A 19,317-nucleotide genomic window follows, 5' to 3' on the forward strand; every position below is an offset into this window, starting at 1 on the left:
AAGCACTTGAAGCATAATGAGCACAAATATCTTTTTGTTTGCAGTGTATATCCTGCTTAATAAACCATCACACAAAGCATTTTGGCTCTTAAAAGTAACTACTGAGATGAAAGCTAACAGCATAGATTGAGACGGTTATTAATGCTAACACTTAGCATCTAGACAGTCTGTCAGAGTCTCTGCTCAGTAAGAACTGAGGAGTTCATTGCACTTGTCTTAGAAATGTCTCTCCATAACATCCATATTTGGAAAAGAAATAGGAAAAGACACTGAAGCAAAATAGTCTTTTCCTCTCCAAGCAGAACTTAAGAAAACTGTGTATTATCTAAAACTGTACAAAGAAAAAAAATGCTTTCGCAGCAAACAGTTTCTGAGGTATTTAAAATTCTCTTACTTGACTTAGTTAAAAAACAGTATCACTGCTAGCTCAAATTTTCTAGAAAGAGAATGACAGATCTGCCCTGAGCTTCAAATATCAGGCACTTGTTCATTGTTCTTTCCTAATGAAATACTAAATTTTCACTCCTGTTTGGAAATCAAATGACAAGACTGTTTGACTACAGCTATGTACAACAAAGGCACTAATTAGAAAATTCCCTGGCAAATGACACAGCCAAGACTTATTTCTGTTCAAGACCATGATGTTTACCCTTGTTTGGGTAAATGAGAAATGTAGAAGACAAGGATTATCAGCTATTTTTGTGTATCCTAAACATTTCTAGTCCCACATAATTGCCACATAAAATTATACCATCAAATCTAAAAAATCCCAGTTGCATCTTTTACTTCCCATCTTCCCCTAAGCTGTTAAGCTTGCCCTGCTGTAGACATTATCCATGTCAGAAAACAAACTCTTTTTGTTTTAATTTATCCAATGACATCATCTTTGGTTTTGCAGCCATCAGATTTCACACTCAAGCTGAGAATGTTCATTAAGGCCTGGAAAGGACAGATTTTGGGACACAGGTAATCATCATTCCTTATTCTACCCATGTATTACAAATCTCTCCAGGAAATGTAAACTTTCCAAAGCTTTTTTACCATTTGAATATTTTGATTGAGAACGAATCCTCAGCGTGTCAGTTGTGTTGGTCTGTGCTTTTAAACATAAATGGGATCTCTTTCTTCTCCTGGTAGGGATCCCACTTCACACATCAGCTCATTAACCACAATTTAGACTGAAGTACGAATGATTACTCTGCTGTAATGCTGCTGTTTCTTAGCAACCATGAAACATATGGTAAAGGATGTGAGACGGAGACCCAAATAACATCATATCCAGATTGAGAACTTCCACCTAGATTAACCTATGAGTGGGACAGTAAATCAATTTTAAATTTCTACTTCCCTACTTCAGTGCTATGTCCCTTGCAGGCTCTTGACAGTGTGATTTTCATAGTCCATGATAACACTTAAGCATTTAACTTCCCCAGAACTGATGATACCTGCTAGCTACTCCAAAAAAACTTGTAAGGCTTAATTAGAAAAATATTTCCTGCATTCTACCCACATGATGACTTATGTCTAGCACTAATTCCTAACTTGATGGGAGTTCTACCACACTAAAGCTGCAAGGTTAGGCCTTGCTTAAATGTTATACAATAAACAAAAATCTATTTTATTAGTAGCAAATTGGTAATTATGTTTTTCCTCATAAACCTAATAAGGTATTTTGAACATTTAAACTGCCTTACTCTGATGTGAAGATACTTATTTTATGTACTAACCAACTTTATACTGCAAGACAACTCTGTCAAAGCTTTTCAAAAATATTGAAAAATTGTTGCTGTCTGAGGTTTTGCTGCTGTGAGACATCATGTGCTGGGCTGGAAGGAGCCCTCGTTCCCCCTGGGGACTGCTCTGTCCAGCAGCACTTGGGGCCTGCTGGAAAATCTCTGTTGAGAGATGGTGGCTTTGTCACAGTGCCACCAGGGCTGCACAGGGAGGGCTTTGTGGTCCTTTCTGTTGCTCTGGCAGCAGGTACAGGTGGAACCCGGGGTTGTCTGCATGGCTGCTGTGGTTTGGTTTCATTATCTCATGGAACTGAGAATGGATCCACCTGCTTGTATAAGATATTCATTGTGTTTGCTGAAAGAAGCTAAACACAAAAATCTGACGTTACAATGCTTTAGTCACACCTTCATAGTGGTGTCTGACAGGGGATTTGGCAAAGTTCTGCAAGAACCAAGGAGTCAACTCCACTGGCACTATGTGTGGTAACACCAGCCTATCTGACTGTGGGTTTAAGGGACACCTCTTCACTCTCTGACTTTAAAAGTAAAGCTGGTTTGGCAATGTTTGGATTTTTGCTTGTTTAGGTTGTGTGAGTTTCTTTTTTGTTGTGTTTGGTTTAGGCTTTTTGTTGTTGTTGTTGTTGTTTGGTTTGTTGCTTTTTTTAAAGCAGAGATATTCATTAGTAGTCTGAAACAAAGAGAGGAAACTATTGGATTAATCAGTATAAATAAGTACATTCTCCATGCTCAAGAGGAGTTCACAGAAAGGGTATTTTCTTGTAGTGCAAGTTTACATGGTCCTTGGGAATACTGTTCTATTACAATTTTAGCTGCTTTCTGCTGAGGTATTTTATTTTCATCTAAAAGAGCAATGAATGTGTGTCTGCTTTAATATTCAAATGAATATCATTGAGGCTTGATAAGTTTATTCCTGGCAGCAGCATAGCTGAACATGATGCCAATCACTTTGTTACAGTAGTCTTGTTCATGCATTGCACTTCAGTAATTTGCTCTGATGTGCTTTTCTTGTATAGCTCAGAGAGACTTTGTAGCTCCCTCCCTGAGAGGAAAAATGACTTTCCCCCTTGTCTTCCCTCTAGGCAATAAAACTTTAGAAACCCCTTTTTTTCCCTCCCCCTCTTTCAGTCTGTTTACATTTTTCCAGGGGAAAGTTAGAGCACTATGAAAAAAGGACTAAGGCTAACTATAACTCGTAGGTTCTAACATTCCTTTTTATTTCTGGTTAAAAATCAGATTCCTAAGACAGATGGTCTGTTTAGTCTATCTTAGGTCACTTCAGGAACAGTTGTACTTTAGTAAGACTCTTTTTTTCCTGCTATATATAGCTTTGTTATAACAAGATTAAAATAAAAACCCCACATGTTTAATGTATAAAATTACATTGTCCAGTTTGACAGAAAGTGTGTCTGCTCCTCAGCACCTACACTTGGTATTAATTTGTCTCCTGGCCTCACTGCACTGTTGAGCTGTAAATCAATGTATAATCAGTTTGTAGGCTGGGAGTAGATGGTATGTTTTTAATGAAAATCCACCTTCTTTTTTTCCAGGTGTAACTTCTATACACAAAGTGCTTCTAGTAGGCACTAGTCAAGTTACATCTACAACTACCTATGGGTGATCTGTTTAACTATTAATTAAGAGGGGGAAGTTTGCCATGAGGTGTTAAGAGTGGCTATAGGGTATGGAAGTATAAATATTATTGACAGATCACCAGGTATAATCTGCTGATGATCTGGACTGGCTCCTTTTCTGCTTTCAAAGCCAGCTGGCACAGCAGGTGGCTGCACCTGGCTCCTGGAGGAACACTGGCCTCCAGACAGGTGAGGCCAACCCACTGCAGGACAGTGCCTGCTGTAGCAATTAGGGATCAACAGAACCCGAGGTGATGCTGGGAGGAATCAATCTGAGGTGAATCTGGGGAGATAAGAATGGATTGTGCAAGTGATCTGATAGCACGGGATACACACAAGTGGTATCTTATGGCTTAATGAAATCTATGTTTTTATGGCTTGCTGCAGATTGGAGGATAAGTATATTCAAGGATGTTCTTTAAAATTTTTTTCAGCTGTCTTTATGAGTCTCTGCAACTGAACTGCCTGCATTTGCACCTTGGAAAGCAATGTTTGTGTTAAAAATCACCTGCAATGTCATGATTAGGTAAGTGATCAGTGAATGAGGTGCAGCTGGCAAGGGCTGTTTGGCTGATATTAGGATGGGGCAGTTTACACAGGTATTAACTGAAGGAACAGTTGGAGACTTTACCTAAGAGACTATCAGTGTTAAAATGAGATGTAGTTAAGGACTGAGTTTTGGCAAAGGTTATTCTGTCTGTTCACATGGAAAGTGAGTCAGGTTTGGTGTAAAAAATGGTTGTTTACATCATCCAGCTAAGATTGAACTGCTGTGTATTGTTTTACTGCCATAGAAACCTGGGATTGAAGGAAAACAACTTTGTATCAGTCATCTAATCCATTCCTTTCTCTGAGATAAGGCTAGCAGGCCAGAAGTGATAATTGTCTGATCTGTTCCTGAAGACCAAAGTTCCTTCTCAGTGGTTGTAACTCTGATTTTCCTGATGTCAGGCTGAATCTCCCTGGCTGCAAACGTGCTGAGTGCCTCCAGTAGACACTGATCCCTCTGTGCATTAACAGGGTTCAGCACTCTTCCAGTATGCGTGAGTGTGGAAAACGTTGTCTTGCCATGATTTCATTTCTAGACTGAATAAACTGATGTTGAGAAGTGAGAGAATGAAAATAACATTCTCCACTACAGCTGTTTACTAGGAAGTCTCCAACCTGTGTTTCTACAGGCAAGGTGACTGTCAGAGCTCTATTAAAGAAAAGCTGTGTTTGGGCTGGACCTGATTTTGGAGCTTGTTGTATTTCAGGCCAGGTTTCATCTGGGCTTTGTAGAACTTGAGGGTTAGTGCCAGGTTACCAGACCTTGTCACCTTTGAACAGGATTTATTGTATCTTCCACTAAGGCACTGCCTGAGATGAAGCAGGGTAGGGCAGATGGCTTTAAAGCACAAATTCACACCCTGGGAAGCCAGCTTCCTGCAGGGAAGTCTGAACAGACAGGACTGGAAAATGTCCATATTCCCTGGCCTGCACACAAGCGAGCTTGGCAGCAAGCACCTCTTGAGAAGATTATTGTGTAGGTGGGTTATATATGTGAATAACACACAAACTTCTTTATGTGCAAGAACTGAGACTTGGGCTGTAAAGAAAGTAGTGGCTCTGCGTGGGGTGGGAATACTTTTCACTGTGACTTACAGCAGGTTTCTCCTGGATGATGTAGTGTTACACCATGGAAGAAATCCTGTGTCCAACCACTTGATCAGGATCTCTCTTTGTGCTTGATCCCACCCTACAAAGACTTGTATCAAAGAACATACCAGCAGTCATCAGCAGGTTAATTCTGCCTACCCCTTTCTGGTAAATTCTCTTCAGGAGAATGGCTCTCCTCATTTCACTAAGAATATATTAAAGGGAAAAGCAAAGCAAAGTAACACAGGATAACTTCAAATTGTTCCTCACCTAAAAATAGTGAAGGTAAAAACAGACAAAGAAGACCAGGAAAGGGAGGAGCAATAGATGCAACTGAAAAACTTGCTTAAGGCTGTCATTAAGATCCTGCTGTCAGCCCAGTACTTTATCCATCAGATTTTGAAATGTTATCATATGGGAGATTGCACAAAGAAATTAGCCCAGTTTCTTTACATTGTCCTTAAATTTCCAGTTTGGTTTGCTTTGAAATTCAGGAAGGTGTTATTTAACAGAAATCTAAAGTTGCAAAGTGTATTCTGAAAGATATGCAGATTACAGATGCCTTTTACAATGTAATAATATTAATTAATAATGAATGACTAATACTTTAATATTAAACACTGTTTAATATGAAAACAGTGTTACTTGTGCACAAACCTAACTGGGAGGCCACACAAAGAAAGGATTCCTGACACTGTAGGTTTTTGGTTTTGTTTGTGTGTGTGTGTGGTTTTTTTTTTTTCTTTTTTTCTGTTTTTTCTTTTCTGTGTATGCGTTTGGGGTTTTTTTATGAAGGAAAAACTTATTTGGATATTTTCTTTCCATCTTTTTTCCAAATGAGCATGTGAAAACATGGCAAAGCTTCTTAAATACTGCTATTCTCTGTTACTCTCCATGTGTCCCCAAGTATTATGTTAGAACAGCTCTGAATTACATAAACCCCAAATCAGCATTCCATCTGTTGAAATCTGACACATCCATGCACATCCTCATCTCCTTCCTAAACCCTTCCAGTGCAGCCATCTAACATTTCCTCTGTGATGTCTGGTCTACCTAAATAACTGTGCTACTGCAGAATCAGTGCCCTGCATTCAATGGCTCAAGCAGCACTGTCTCAAGATTAATTTTTATTTGCTATAGACAAGCTTCTGGTTCCCCCTTGTCATCGTGAAAGCTGTGTGTCTGTGAGCCCAAGTGAAAGTAACTTTAAATACCAATTTTGTGTGTTTGTGCTCATATTAACTCTTTTGTGGTGTATCTGCTAAAAAAAAAAAAAAAAAAAAAAAAAAGAGAGAGAGAGGGAAAAAAATCAAGTGAGAGCATCTTGTCCAACTCCTACCCCAATCCCGGTCTGCCACCCTCAAGGTCTGAGAAGAAGTTGCAGAAGGTCTGGATGCAGGTTTTTTTCCCCCTGAGCAGCAGCAGCACTATGTCCCCCTACGGATGCAGTTTCCTGGCCATGGTGCTCCTGGGGCAGCTCTGGAGGGCAGAGACTGCTCTGTCCCCACTGGGTCTGTGATTCTGATGGCACAATAATGCCCTGGAGCATTCCTTCTTCCCCAGAGCTGTTATTCCACACTACATCTCAGAGTCGTGGAGGCTACACCTTCTCTGGCTTATTCAGGTTGTGACATTTGTTAAAAAGATTTAAAACTATGTTACCTACCGATGGGTGTGCACCTCCCATTGATGGCAACAGGGAATGATGATTAGTACAGTGAAAACCACGAACCAACAGGATAAATGACTTCCACTCTGCACAACCCTGTCCTCTTTACTAGGTGTTCCTGATGTTCTCTATGTTCCTGTGAAGGAAATTGCTTTTTTATTGTTTGCCTTTCTGCCTCCCTGGGGATGGTGTTAACTAACCTACTGAAGTCTGTGACTTGAAAGTCTTCAGCTTTTCTTCTATATATAGCATTTCCTTACTGAGGGAAAATATTTTTTGTCCACTTTACATATGTATAAAAAAGCTTAGTTATATTCAGTCATATGCTGCTTGTATAAAAAATGTTTTCAACTCAAAAAAATGCTAGAGCAAGGCAAGTTTCAAACCAAATGAATTCAAGGAGATAGCTGTAAAACTTCTTCAGCGACAAAACTACCGTGAGCTTTATGATCTCATATGTATTTTTATCACTTTATCATGGTAAAGAAACCACATTGCTTTAAAAGCAAGCTAAGTACTTATTTAAAGATTTGTTTTCAGTCTCTTTAATGGCATATAAGCAGAGTTTGTATTTTGGCCAATGATGAAGTGACTAAGCATAGGCCTTAACTGTCCCTAAAATAATCCCCATTAAGTGTAACTACTGCTTTAATGCCTGCAGAAGAGAGGGAAGAAGTGAAGTATTCCAGAATTGGTTGTTTAACATAATGGCACACATGCTATCTGAATTCCATCAGACGAGGCTATGAGGAAAAAAGGAATTATAAATATAGAAAAGCCTCTTCAGTGACAAGTACATAATTATTTTTTAAACAACCCCTTGCAGTCTGCATGGGTTATTTGGTATGCCTAGTCATGCTTTATTTCGGTGCTCAGCCAGAGGTGTTTCACGTGCACACTTCTGCTTGTCATTGACTGCAGCAACTTCAAGGAAATTAAATTCTGTTATACGAAAATACGGAAAACATTGAATAATCTCTCCCCCACCATCACCCCAAATTCCCTTCCTACACATCACCTGTCTCTTCAATACTACTCAGTGTTGCTAAGGCACAGCTTCCCTGGTGCAGTTGGGGAAGGTAAATGCACAGAGCTCCAAACAGTGCAGGAGCAACTGCTACTCATCCTCCCCACCTGGATGGGCAAGTGCAGACGCAGCTCTGGGAAATCTGAGAGAGATTCTAGCTGCAGAATCACCTAGTGGGAGATTGTCCTGCTGCCCTGCACCAGCCAGTGGGGAAGGGCAGAGCTGTGACCCCTGGCTGCTGGACAGGGCTGACGACCTCCGGTGTCCTCGCTGGTCACACACAGGCTGCAGCTGGCCAAGGACCTGCCAGAGGCAGCAAATCCAGAGAGATGCTGTGGTGGAAAATGGGGACCCTGTTTCTGGGAACCTTGTTTCTCCTCCCCAGTGATGGAAGATGAAACCTGAGTGTCAGGGTGGCTGCGGACCCTCCAAAGGGCAAAATGGGCTCAATTTCAGTTTGATTCAGCTCAGGCCAGTCAGTAGCAGAGTGGAAGGGTGGATGTAGGCACAGTGCTGGTGTTCTGGTGAGTCTGTACCTACCTGGCAATTCCTGTGCTTCAGCCCTTTCCCTGAAGCCTCCCTCAGTGCATTTCTCTGCTCTCATCCTTGCCTCATTGGCAGAAGAAAATTGAAATAGACATTCTTGTCCCAAGTGAAGAAGAGTTTAGTTTACAGAAGCATCTTTTGCCTTCACTGCTTTTTCACACCTGTTTAAAGCTTTTGATTGCTTTCTAGAGGCAATTTCTGTGAATTCTCTTCTGATTTTTTTTAAATGAAAGTATATTGTCACTTTTTAATAAATATATATTTGTAGCCTTGTGTGAGGGGGATCTGCATGCTGTGATTCCACAAAATATTGTGCAAAATGGCAAGGCTCTGGTCTCCTTTATTCCCTGCAGTTAAGCTGTATCACTATAAAACAGTGTCCTCCTCTGACCTCCTTTGATCAGTGACAGTCACAGACTGCTGTGTCTGGTGACAGACGCAGTTCTCCCCTGGATCTGCTATTCAAGCCCAATGATTTGAACTTATGGGGTGAGGATATACTGTTTCTTCAAGGAGCTGTTTGTCCAGGAATGCAGTCTGGAAATAGCTGGGAAGCTCCTGTTATCTGTGAAGATGTTATTGTGTTCTCACTTTCTGGCAAATATTGCATCTACCTGTTTCAGTATTTCAAAATCAAATTAACTTTCCTGGTCCCACTTGGAAGCCCACTGTCTGTATGTTTTGTTTGCCACAGGAGGCAGGTTAGTTCCTGTTTCTAGAACCGTTAATTACAATTCCAAGTCAGTATCTTACTTCCATCAGTTTCCCCTTTCTTGAAATACAACCTAACAGCATTTACTCCCTTTTTTTAGTGGTAGAAATCATAAACCCAAGAGCATTTGAGAAGAAATGAGTTAAGGAAGAAGAATCAAATCAATACTGGAAGAATTGAGACTTGAGGAGAACAGCATATTGGCTGGGAGAAGTGAGAGATCACTTAAATGCTGGAAAGATGTGGAGAATGAACACCAACTGTTAGTGTAAGATATGAGGATGGATAGGAAAAGAGAGAATTTTAAAGTATTCTAAAGGTTAGAAGATGGAGAAAATAGCCAAAATCTGGGTACCTGCCTTCCTGCAAGGGCCTTAGCTTCTTTGGTGGCAGGGGCAGCCAAAGTGAGGGTGCCAGGAGACTTTAGACCTTCCTTGCCCTCTGCACGTGCCTTTTCTCAAAGCAGGGGGAGTTTCTGCCTGTCCTCCCTGGGTGCAGTGACACCTCCTGATGCAGTGGAAACATTCATTTATACCAGCTCAAGTATGTGGCAACATAACACTGAAACTGGCGGTTTTCTGGCTGTCCCCAGCCAGGCTTTCAAACACCCAGCACAGAGTAAAATCAACAAGTTCAAGAGAAAGTTGTGCAGAAGTGAACAATAGTCAGGAGCTCTAGCTCACAGTTTGGCTTCAGAACTACAGGAGATATCCTGGCCTGGAGGATGGAGGGATGCCAGCTGATTAACAGCTAAGTATTGGGACTGCTCTAAGCCCTCCAGCATCTGATTTAATCCAAACTACGAAGTTAAATCACGGAATTGTGGAAAACATTGGTATTCATCTGTCCTTAAGACAATTTGTTCTTGGCTTTCCATCAGTTCTGTATGATTTCTGTAAGGGGAAGTGCTCTACAGAGAAATGCCAGTGGTGACTGTTTTGGATGAGTCTAAAGGTCTGGGGGATTTCAGTGGTTGTTTTCTGTTCTTGTTGTTGCTTTTGCGTTCGGCTGTGGGGTTTTGTTTTGGGGGAGAGGAATGGACAGGGCTGCAGGCAAGAGTAAACTCTCAGCTATATCTGCCCCAAGGATGCAAAGTGTTACATCCTTCCTTCTTATGCAGGATAATCTGACACTGACCTTTAAGAACTGGTATAGAAATAGACTCTTAAAAAGAAATGCAGGTAAGAGAGAAGCCAGAGAAGCCTCAGCTGAGGTCAGGCTAGATGCATACAACAGAAGCTAGTTTCTGTATAGGTGAGGTTTAATCATTGAAGAGAAACTTCCTCTCTTAGTTATATAGACCTTGGTGTTTTAAAGAGCACCAATTAGTCCAAGGGGGTAAGAAGGGCACATACTGGCACTGTACAAATTTTGTTCAAGTGTTTTTTTACATATACTTAGGCTTGAACTTTTTACCCCATTCTTAAACCTGTAATTCCAGCCAATGTTTTTCCTCACCAATTCTTTATCACTTTCTAATGAATCCAGTAGCTGTGCATCATAATGACTGTACTGATTACTTTTGTATCTACTAGTAAACATTCTTCCTAACAGTGGAGATGATTAATAATGTATAAAAATAGTGAGGAACCAACTATAACTTGCTTTGAAGTGAACATGAAGGTTGTTCTTGTTACCTTTAGCCTACTTCCTTCTCACTTCTGGGAGTTAGAGGGAAATGATACACAAAAACACAAAGCTAAAATTAAATGTAAGTAAACAAAAGCTACAGAAATTCACCTGGCATAACACTACATGGCACAGAGCTTTTGTTGAAAAAATAATCTGAAAGATGGTTATCTTAATTTAAAAAAATAAAAATACCCCCAACTTTGAAAAGTCTTAGAAACTTGTATTTGTTTGATCTGCATCTGTCAGTGATTTCACCATGTAAACTATAGGCTCTAAAAGTAAATGGAAAACTATTTGGAAAGGAACACTAACACAATAATAGTGTTAATACATTTCTTCAAAGAGAAAGAATTTAGTTTTTCCGGCAACACAAACTGCTTGGATAAACATAGTTAATGCAGGAATGAGATGGTGATAAATGAGGTATTATGCTAACTTTTATTATTAGTGTTTCAGAAGATAACCCCTCATATTAAACTAGCACTAGTAAGAAGAGCTAAGAGAATGTCTCCATAGTAAAGTGCTTGTTTCATAGATAGGGCAGGAAGATTAAGCTATTTTGTGTTGTTATATCAAAAGATGTCAGCCAAAATCTGCACCTGTACAGAGGGACTGGTCAGTCTGTTCCTATACAGAAAGGCTGAGCAGAGCCAACTGCTAAAATTTGACATAAACCAGCATCTGTACCAAGAAGGGATTAGTGACCACTGGAAAGACATCAAAGTGACTCTTGCTCTTTCTCAGCCTTTTTTGTTAAAGATTTTTGCCTTAAAGAGAAGAAAAACTCACTGGCTACCAGCCCATGTGTGAGCTCAGCTTGGCTTCTCAAGATGATGTTTGAGGCTTGGGTATACAGTTGTAGTTATTGCAGCAAGCCTCAGCCTCCCATGAATCTCCTCCAGCTGCATTTGTCAGCCCATGAAATGACCCCTCATAATGTAACTGGCAGAGAGATTTCTGCAGGCAAACAGCAAGTAACACACTTTTAATTGGGCAAGGCTCCAAAGCCAGGTCTCAGCCCAGGGAAGCTGCCCTGAGCAGGGTCCCCAAGCAGCCCAACAGCCTGGACAGCCTTGAGCAAGCATCAGAAGCCACAGCAAGAGTGAAGAACCTCTGCACTCTGCTCTGACCACACGGTCTCTGTAAATAAACCAGCACAGAACCCGTTGTCCATGCATTGTGCTGCCATCTGGTTACAGGCTGAATTCTTTCCCACACTCCAAATGTTTAATTCATACTGGCCACTGTCATCCTCTGCCTCATGCCAGGACATTTAGTGGGAGGCTATCTGGCTGAAACAGTGCCAGGAAGTGTATTAATAGATAAACAGTTTAGAGGATTGTGTACCACTGCTTGGGATCACAGCCAGCTCCTGCTTAGTTTACCAGATAGAACAGTGAGGTCTCAGAAAGTTACAGGGTTCTCCTACCTTCCTGGGAGGGCCTGTCACCCCAAGACTGATGCTGTGGGTAGAATGCAAGTACCAAAGGTTTCTCAGACAAGCCAGGTCTTCAAGAAAACTCTCTCATCTATCTGGCCTATTGTTGTCCTTTTTACTGGGATTTATAGCTTGATTGTTCTTTTACCAGCTAAATAAGGTGATTTACTCTTCCCACCATAACTTTTTAGTCTTTGCTGTAGAGGAGATGAAGGGCTAAAAGATTTATTTCTTCAAAGGGGAGGTGTGAGGTTTTCGAGGCAGTGCACTCATTGCTTTGTACAGGTCATTCCCTAGTGCCAAAATATCACTTTAAATAGAACTCTGTCTCATCCCAGACCTTTGGCAAGGCAGACAGGAATGGTCAATAATTGCTGTGTGGCAGCAATTGCTTCATATTCCTACTAAGGAATTTAATATGCCATCGTAAATTCCTTGTCCATAGTCACATATTAGAAAGAGTGGAGGCTTCCTGCGCCATGACTGCTAGCAGCATCAAAATTTCAGGTGGGGGAACAGCTTGGCCATGATCTTGCACAAGCAGGTGAGCTTGGGCTTCCATCCAGTGCTTCATGAAGTTCATATTTCCACTTGATTTTAAGAACAGAACCCTGAACAAACCGACTTGTTCAACAAAATTATCGTTTGTCCAAGGTGCAGTCAATTTGACAAAAGTGGAATTATTTATGGTCTTTATTGTCCTTACAGCGTGGTTAGAATTTTTTCCCTTTAAAGTTTTTACTCTTTTTTGTCTCTGCTGGAAAAGACTCCCTAACTGACAGCTGCTGTGCTCATGAGGGGTCTGTATGCAAATCAGCAGCCCAGGTGATTCCTGGAGGGAACACTAAAAGAAAAAATCCACCCAAGCAGGCTCTTGGCTCACATCCTTGCCCTGGCTGCTGCTGCCAGCTCATTCCAAAGCATCCCTTGCCCACTCTCCTGGCAGAGAGACCTGGGCCTGTGCTTGTCTTTGCAGTGTGATCCAGAAAACCCTGCAACGGTCTGGTGCATGGGTCCCATGGCATGTTAGTTCATGTCTGTTGTCTGCCCATCTTTTTTTCAATTAGCTTTGTTTTCCTTTGTTTTCCAGCAGAAAGGGAAGGGAGAGCCCTTTATTAGATAGTTGCTAGAAAGAACTCCATAAAAATTCTTTGCTTTTTAAATATTTTTATAGTTTTCATACCTAGAACATATTATCTACCACTCCTTCTGGCTTGTCTCAAGTCTGGTAAATATTATTGTTTATCTGATTTGGAACTTTCTACAAAGAATCAAAACAAGGCTTTGGTAAACCAGACCCCTCCTTCTTCACATAAGTATTCCTTGGGGCAAAGGATATATTTTTCAAATGGTGTGATACTGCAAAAGGTTAAACAATGCCTACTTGCACTATACATCACATAAGCATGTTACTGATGCTTCACATAATAATTCTTAAATGTCTTCATTGCGCTTTCTAATTAATTTTGTATTTACAAGAATATATTAACTCTTGAATGGCATTTAACTCTGTAAAACAGTGATTAAAGTATGTAACAGGCTTCAAAGATTAACATCACAAAACTAGAGGCAATTCACATAACATGGTAAACAATTTTCAGAAAGAATTACTTGCTAAGCATTGCAAATCAAATAATACTACAGCTCTAGAAAAATTATTCATTTCCATAGAGGTCGTTTTACACCAGTAAATAATGTTTAAATCTGCTGGGTTTTTTACTAAGTATGTATTTATTGTCCAGGGAGAAGCTCAGATAATTTATCAAATAATTTTAAACGCATTAACATTTTTGTGCTAAGACTTCCAAGGTAAGTTCTTGGCTCTGTTGAAGATGCACTGTTGTCATAATCAAGCTCCCTCATGGATACGAGCCTGGTGATAAGGTTGTCTTCATTTTGTTATCCTTGCCATTATACAAAGTTGTAGGCTTCACACTGTCAATTCTTAAGAAAAACAACCCCCAAAAAACACTGTCACCAGTTTAGAGCTCTACTTGGAGTACAAGCTGCTCTTTCCTAGGCCAAACATCTTTTGACTTCTGTGGAAGGAAACCCAGAGAAGGGACCAGCACCAGTTTGCTCTCCACAGTATGTTAAACTTCATGAGGATCACCGGTATTGTTTCAGAGACCATACAGGCAATTTAGCCTCTGGATATCATCTGTTACTAGAGTAGCATAACAGTTCCATTAAAACAAACATGAAAATCCATGTTGTGACTTAGTGACTTGTATAAAGGCTTAAATCAGTATGCATAAAAGCTACCTGGCCAAATTCCTGCCTGTTTCAGCCAGGGAACCTAGGACAAGGCACACCAAGTGAAGGTCTCAGACCTTTCTTCTCCTATATGCAGAATTTCCAAACCCACTGCAAAATCATTTCTGTTGGTGATGACCTGAATTTTTGTGAAATGTTACTCTGAAAGATGACATGGAGGATCATTCTTTCATGTGGCAGGATGACTGTGAAAGAGCTGAGGAAAAGGAGACCATTACTCTATTGAAAAGGGCTTTTTAAAAACCCAACCTCTCAATAGGTGGACATTAAAAATGAGAACAATGTTCTATTTAAAGATTACCTGTTCAGTTCTCAAAAGCTCTTCTGTAGGACAAGAAAAAGATTGTGACTAGTCACCTCTACAGTAAAACTAGAAATTTCACTAGCTAGTAAGCATGTAACTTTTCTTCTTTTGCACCACAATATTTAATTGTTTCGGAATCATGAAGACCTGTTTAATGTTCTTAATAGGAGTCTGTCTTATGAGTAATCTTTTTTGAAAACCAAAGCTTTTTGACCCTCTAGACACCTCAAGTGCAAAGCAGTAATAGACGGGCGTGGGAGACTTGTGGGAGCCAAGGCTGTAGAGCTGAATGTTGTTAGAGGTGTGGTGGTTTTTGCTGTTTGTTTGCTTTAAAGTACAGCTAACATCTTGCACTGCTCACATATAAGGAGCTTTTTGTTTGCACCAAAGGAATATGAAGATGCTATTGTGACAAAACGTTCGGAATAAACACAGAAAAAATATTTCTGCCTCCTTTGAGACTCAAGTTTTAAGTGGGCTATTAAAGCAAACGAGGCTGCTGGGATCTTGGAGCAAGATTCCAGCTGGTTCTTGGAAGCCACGTGTGTATGGCAGACGGTGGGGGTGCAGTAGGTATCCTCCTGCACACCCATGTGAGCCCAGGAATGAGCCCAGGAATGCCCAGGAATGGCAGGGGTGCCATTCCACGGGGACAGAACGAAAGGCTGGGAGAGTACTGCAATCCCTGAAACGGGCTGTGCTTTAAACATCTGTGTTGCATCAGGACCGTGCAGCCCTGGCGATAAAGCAGGCTGCCCCACACTGGGCTCAAACAATCGGACAGCCTCAGAGCCTGAGCTGTGCCAGCCCGGGGAAGTGTGAGGACTGGTAATGAGGAGAGCAAACTAAACACTGGGGCTGCTGTCAATTCCAGTGCAAGGTTCTAGCTGTACTAAAATCAGTGCCCCAAATCAAACCATCGCCAGGACTTCACCCCGAATTTTCCTCCAAGGCACGGTGCTTGCCCTGTGAGCTGTGGGTCCCTGGGATCTGCGGGGTGTGCAGCTCCCCCAACAAGGCTGAACGCCACCCTGCAGCCCCTCAGCTGCTGTGCCTGCAGCAGTGACTGACAGCCCGACTACTGAACACCCACGTACAGAGAGAGCCTGCACTATACATATGGCAGAGTACAGAAAAAAGACCAAAGGAAACCTAGCAAAAAAAAAAAAAAAATCTGTTTTTCAGAAGATGATGGGGCACGATTACAAAGAGCAAGTAATTCTTTAGTGCAGAAAAAAGAATTGCAGCTGGGTAAGACAAAACATCCAAGTTTTCTCTCTATTCCGATTTTATTCTACTGCATAGGCATCTGCCATGTATGGCCAAAATACCAGATTTTTTCTTCTCTTAAATAGTAGAAAGAAGGAACAGAAAAGAGTAAAGGAGACTGATGAACATCAACTCTTGGCAGCTAGCAAGTGATGACATGAAAAGCACTTACGGCAATCTCTAAGGATGGTTCTTTTAAATTTATTTAAAAGAAAATCCTATTCAGAACAGGACTAAATTGTTGGCAGGAACTCTATGATATTAATTTATCTATAAACGTAATGTTTGTAATTTGCTCTTTGTGCATGGCTTGGAAGATTTGTTTGGATGAAGAATTGTAGCTTTTGGTGGTCCTTACAAGTCAGCTCAGCCTAACAGAGCTCTGTGAATACAAGGAGGTCTGTGACCTGTTGCTGGTCTTTAATTCTCTAGATCTCAAGTAAGAAAACACAAAGCAAGATATCAAGAGTAAATAGCCCTCGTATTTAAAACTGAATTAGATTTAAGATTATGCTATCAAATGTTCTGGTGGGAGACTAGACAACACATTTATGACTTCCTACTGTTGTTTATCACTGCTGTACTAATAGGACAGGTGAAATATTTCACAAAATATTTGGTGCTTTTCTGCCTTTGTAGTTAGAACATTTTTTGATGTTCTAATCTTTCTTTTTGGGGATGCAGGAGGGTGTTAGCTGGGATGAAGTACATGTCCAAACTGGACTGGTTATAGTGGAAAGATTTTTCTTGAAGATCTAATAATGTAACATGGCAACTTTCTACTTGGATTTATTATGATCACTGGGACTATTTCAGGCATCATTCCAATTGCACTCAACTTGCATCTGATGCCAGTTAAATGGCTTCAGAGAAAGATGTCTGTGACTTCCACTGTGGAAGCTAGAGGTCAAACAGGTTCCTTTCTGCACCTGGTGTCACTGACAGACCAGCATCTGTTACGTGCCAGCTGTGTGTGTCTGACACCCCTGCAGCCCAGTCCTGTGTATGTGTGTGTGACACCCCTGCAGCCCAGTCCTGTGTGTATGTGTGTGTGACACCCCTGCAGCCCAGTCCTGTGTGCGTGACACGCCTGCTGCCCGCTCTGCTGCGGGTAGGGCGACACCAGCGCTGACCCAAGGGTCGGACACCCAGAGGTGTGGCCGTGAGGTGACAGCGCATCCCTGGGCCACGCGCTGCGCTGGCAGAGCGAACCTACCTCCGTGTGTTTCACACAAGTTTGTTGTCCCAGTTTTTACCATGTGTGCAGGATGGCCTTTGAATACAGCACATCACCCATCATTTGCTTCGCATAAGACACAAGAACGTGAGGGTTTGGAAAGGGCAAGAGAGGTTTTTATTTTTTTTTTCCTTCTGTCTCATCCAAGAACTATGTGGGTTGCAGCAACCCGACAGCATGGTTCCTGGTGACAAGTTCAGACTTGAAAACAAAAGCCCGGCAGCCCGGGGGCTCTGCGTGCCCGCCCCGGAGCGGGTCTACCCTTCTGTACGAGCACCAGGCGCGGTGGCCGTGGAGCGACAGCGCAGTAGCCACCACCAAACCCCCGAAAACTTTGCAGCCTCTGGGTATAAAGCATCAGCTTGCGCCAGCGCTGCGATTGAAGCTGCTGTCACGTCACAGCCCTTGCGGGCAGCTCTCCCGCACCCCGGGCAGCGGCGGAGCGGGGCCGCGCCCCGAGCCCGCGGGCTCCGTCCGCCCCCGGGAGCCGCCGGAGCAGGGGCGATGCTCGGCTCTGCCGGGGCCGGCGCTGCCCCGTGCCCTCAGCCCCGCAGCGCTCCCGGAGCCGCTTCAGGGCACGGGAAGGGACCCGACAGCAGGGCACGGGAAGGGACCCCACAGCGGGGCACGGGAAAAGACCCCACAGCTGGGCACGGGAAGGGACCCCACAGCGGGGCACGGGAAAAGACCCCACAGCTGGGCACGGGAAGGGACCCCACAGCGGGGCACGGGAAAAGACCCCACAGCTGGGCACGGGAAGGGACCCCACAGCGGGGCACGGGAAGGGACCCGACCCCTTCCTCGGCGCGTTCGCCCCGGACCCAGCGCCCGTCCGGCGCGCTTACCTGCGGGCGAGACCAGCTCGCCTTCGCTGAGCTCGGCGGAGTCCGAGTCCATGCTGCAGGCACCGGCGGGGCCGGGGGGCAGCTCGGGCCGCCGCTGGCAAGAGGAGTGCCCGGAGCCGGCGGAGCGCAGCCCGCTGCCTTCCCCTGCGCTGGCAGCCGGCGCTGGGTCGGCGCCACCACATGCAGCCACCTCGCCGAGTGCCATTGGCTGCGGGCGGAGCGGGGCCGGGCGCGCCGGGGGCGGAGGCAGCGGGGGCGCGCCGGGGGAGCCGCTCCTGCCCCGCGCTCCGGCAGGGGTTGGGGTGCTGTGCCCGGCTCCCGGCGCAAAGATGCCGAAATGACGGCCCTGTACACGTCCTGTACACCTTCTGTACGCTGCCATCGTATCTCCCGTCTGTCTTCTCCATCACTCTTCTTGTGGACGTCTCCCCTGAGCTTCAGTCGCCTTGTCTCTTTTTACCGGTTCTGTCTCCTTATTGATAAGTGTCCCCAAAAATTAGAAGAGAGGAGGCCGATGGGGAAGTGCCGATTTTTGTTGGGTATTAGTGCCCATAAGAATAATGAAGGTCTAAATTCTGATACTTCCCGATTGTTTTTCTGAGGGAAAGAGTGCAATATCTGTCATTAGATTGATTTCTATATCATTAGATTGTTTTGAAGTGAAGAATTTATAAATTAGATTCTGTTGGCTTTGTTTCTGTCCTACAAACTACTACAGTCATGAGCCATCCCTTAATTCAGGGGGTTGAGGTCACTTGTTCAGCTCTGTCGTTAGGCAAATCTTTCCCTTTGCTTTTATTTGTTTCTAGTTTTTCTTGCTGTTATAGACAAAAGGTGACTTGAATTCTAGCACAAAAAATCTCAGGAAAATAGTAGCAAAACCTGCTTTTCTAAATGAGAACCAAAGGCCAGCCTAAAAGGCTTTGGAGATGTAATGGATCCATGGATTTGTCACATCCTAAAGCCCAGCAAGGGCCTTCAACACTCGCCTGCAGCATGCTGCAACCTCCAGCCAGAGGTTTATGCCTGTAGCTGTAGACCACAGCTTTAGTCTGGAACTCTGTCCCCAGAGCCATGCACCCTTGTTGCTGGAAAAAGCAATGTCTGGGTGCTGCTTTCAGGCTGCACATAGCAAATTATCTATTGCATCAGATCAAGCTTGACACTCTTGACAAGTGTGAAGACTTTTTCTTAACATAGAGTATGAGATATAAAAAAAAAGTCTTTATTTTAACTCAAAGGACTCTGTCAAATTCTTTCCAGTGATGACTTATTCTGTGCAATGCTGCAATACTAAACATGAAGCCGGTTTGACTTACGTTCTAAGGTTGCTTCCCT

At 42.9% G+C, this 19,317-nt stretch overlaps 1 protein-coding gene across 1 annotated transcript in view; it reads right to left on the reverse strand.

Annotated features, from left to right (window-relative positions):
* The window catches only part of TNFAIP8L3 (TNF alpha induced protein 8 like 3), a 43,757-nt gene extending 25,617 nt beyond the window's left edge, over window positions 1-18,140 (reverse strand). Inside the window, exon 1 of the mRNA XM_066196477.1 lies at window positions 17,980-18,140. Within this exon, the coding sequence (XP_066052574.1) occupies window positions 17,980-18,031 (52 nt within the window). The 5' untranslated portion in view covers window positions 18,032-18,140. The remainder of the gene's footprint in view (window positions 1-17,979) is intronic.
* Window positions 18,141-19,317: the final 1,177 nt, after the last annotated feature.

The sequence above is a fragment of the Chamaea fasciata genome, unplaced genomic scaffold (genome assembly GCF_029207755.1).
Source record: "Chamaea fasciata isolate MVZ Bird 193981 ecotype frontalis unplaced genomic scaffold, bChaFas1.0.hap1 SCAF_14, whole genome shotgun sequence".
Lineage (NCBI taxonomy): Eukaryota > Metazoa > Chordata > Aves > Passeriformes > Sylviidae > Chamaea > Chamaea fasciata.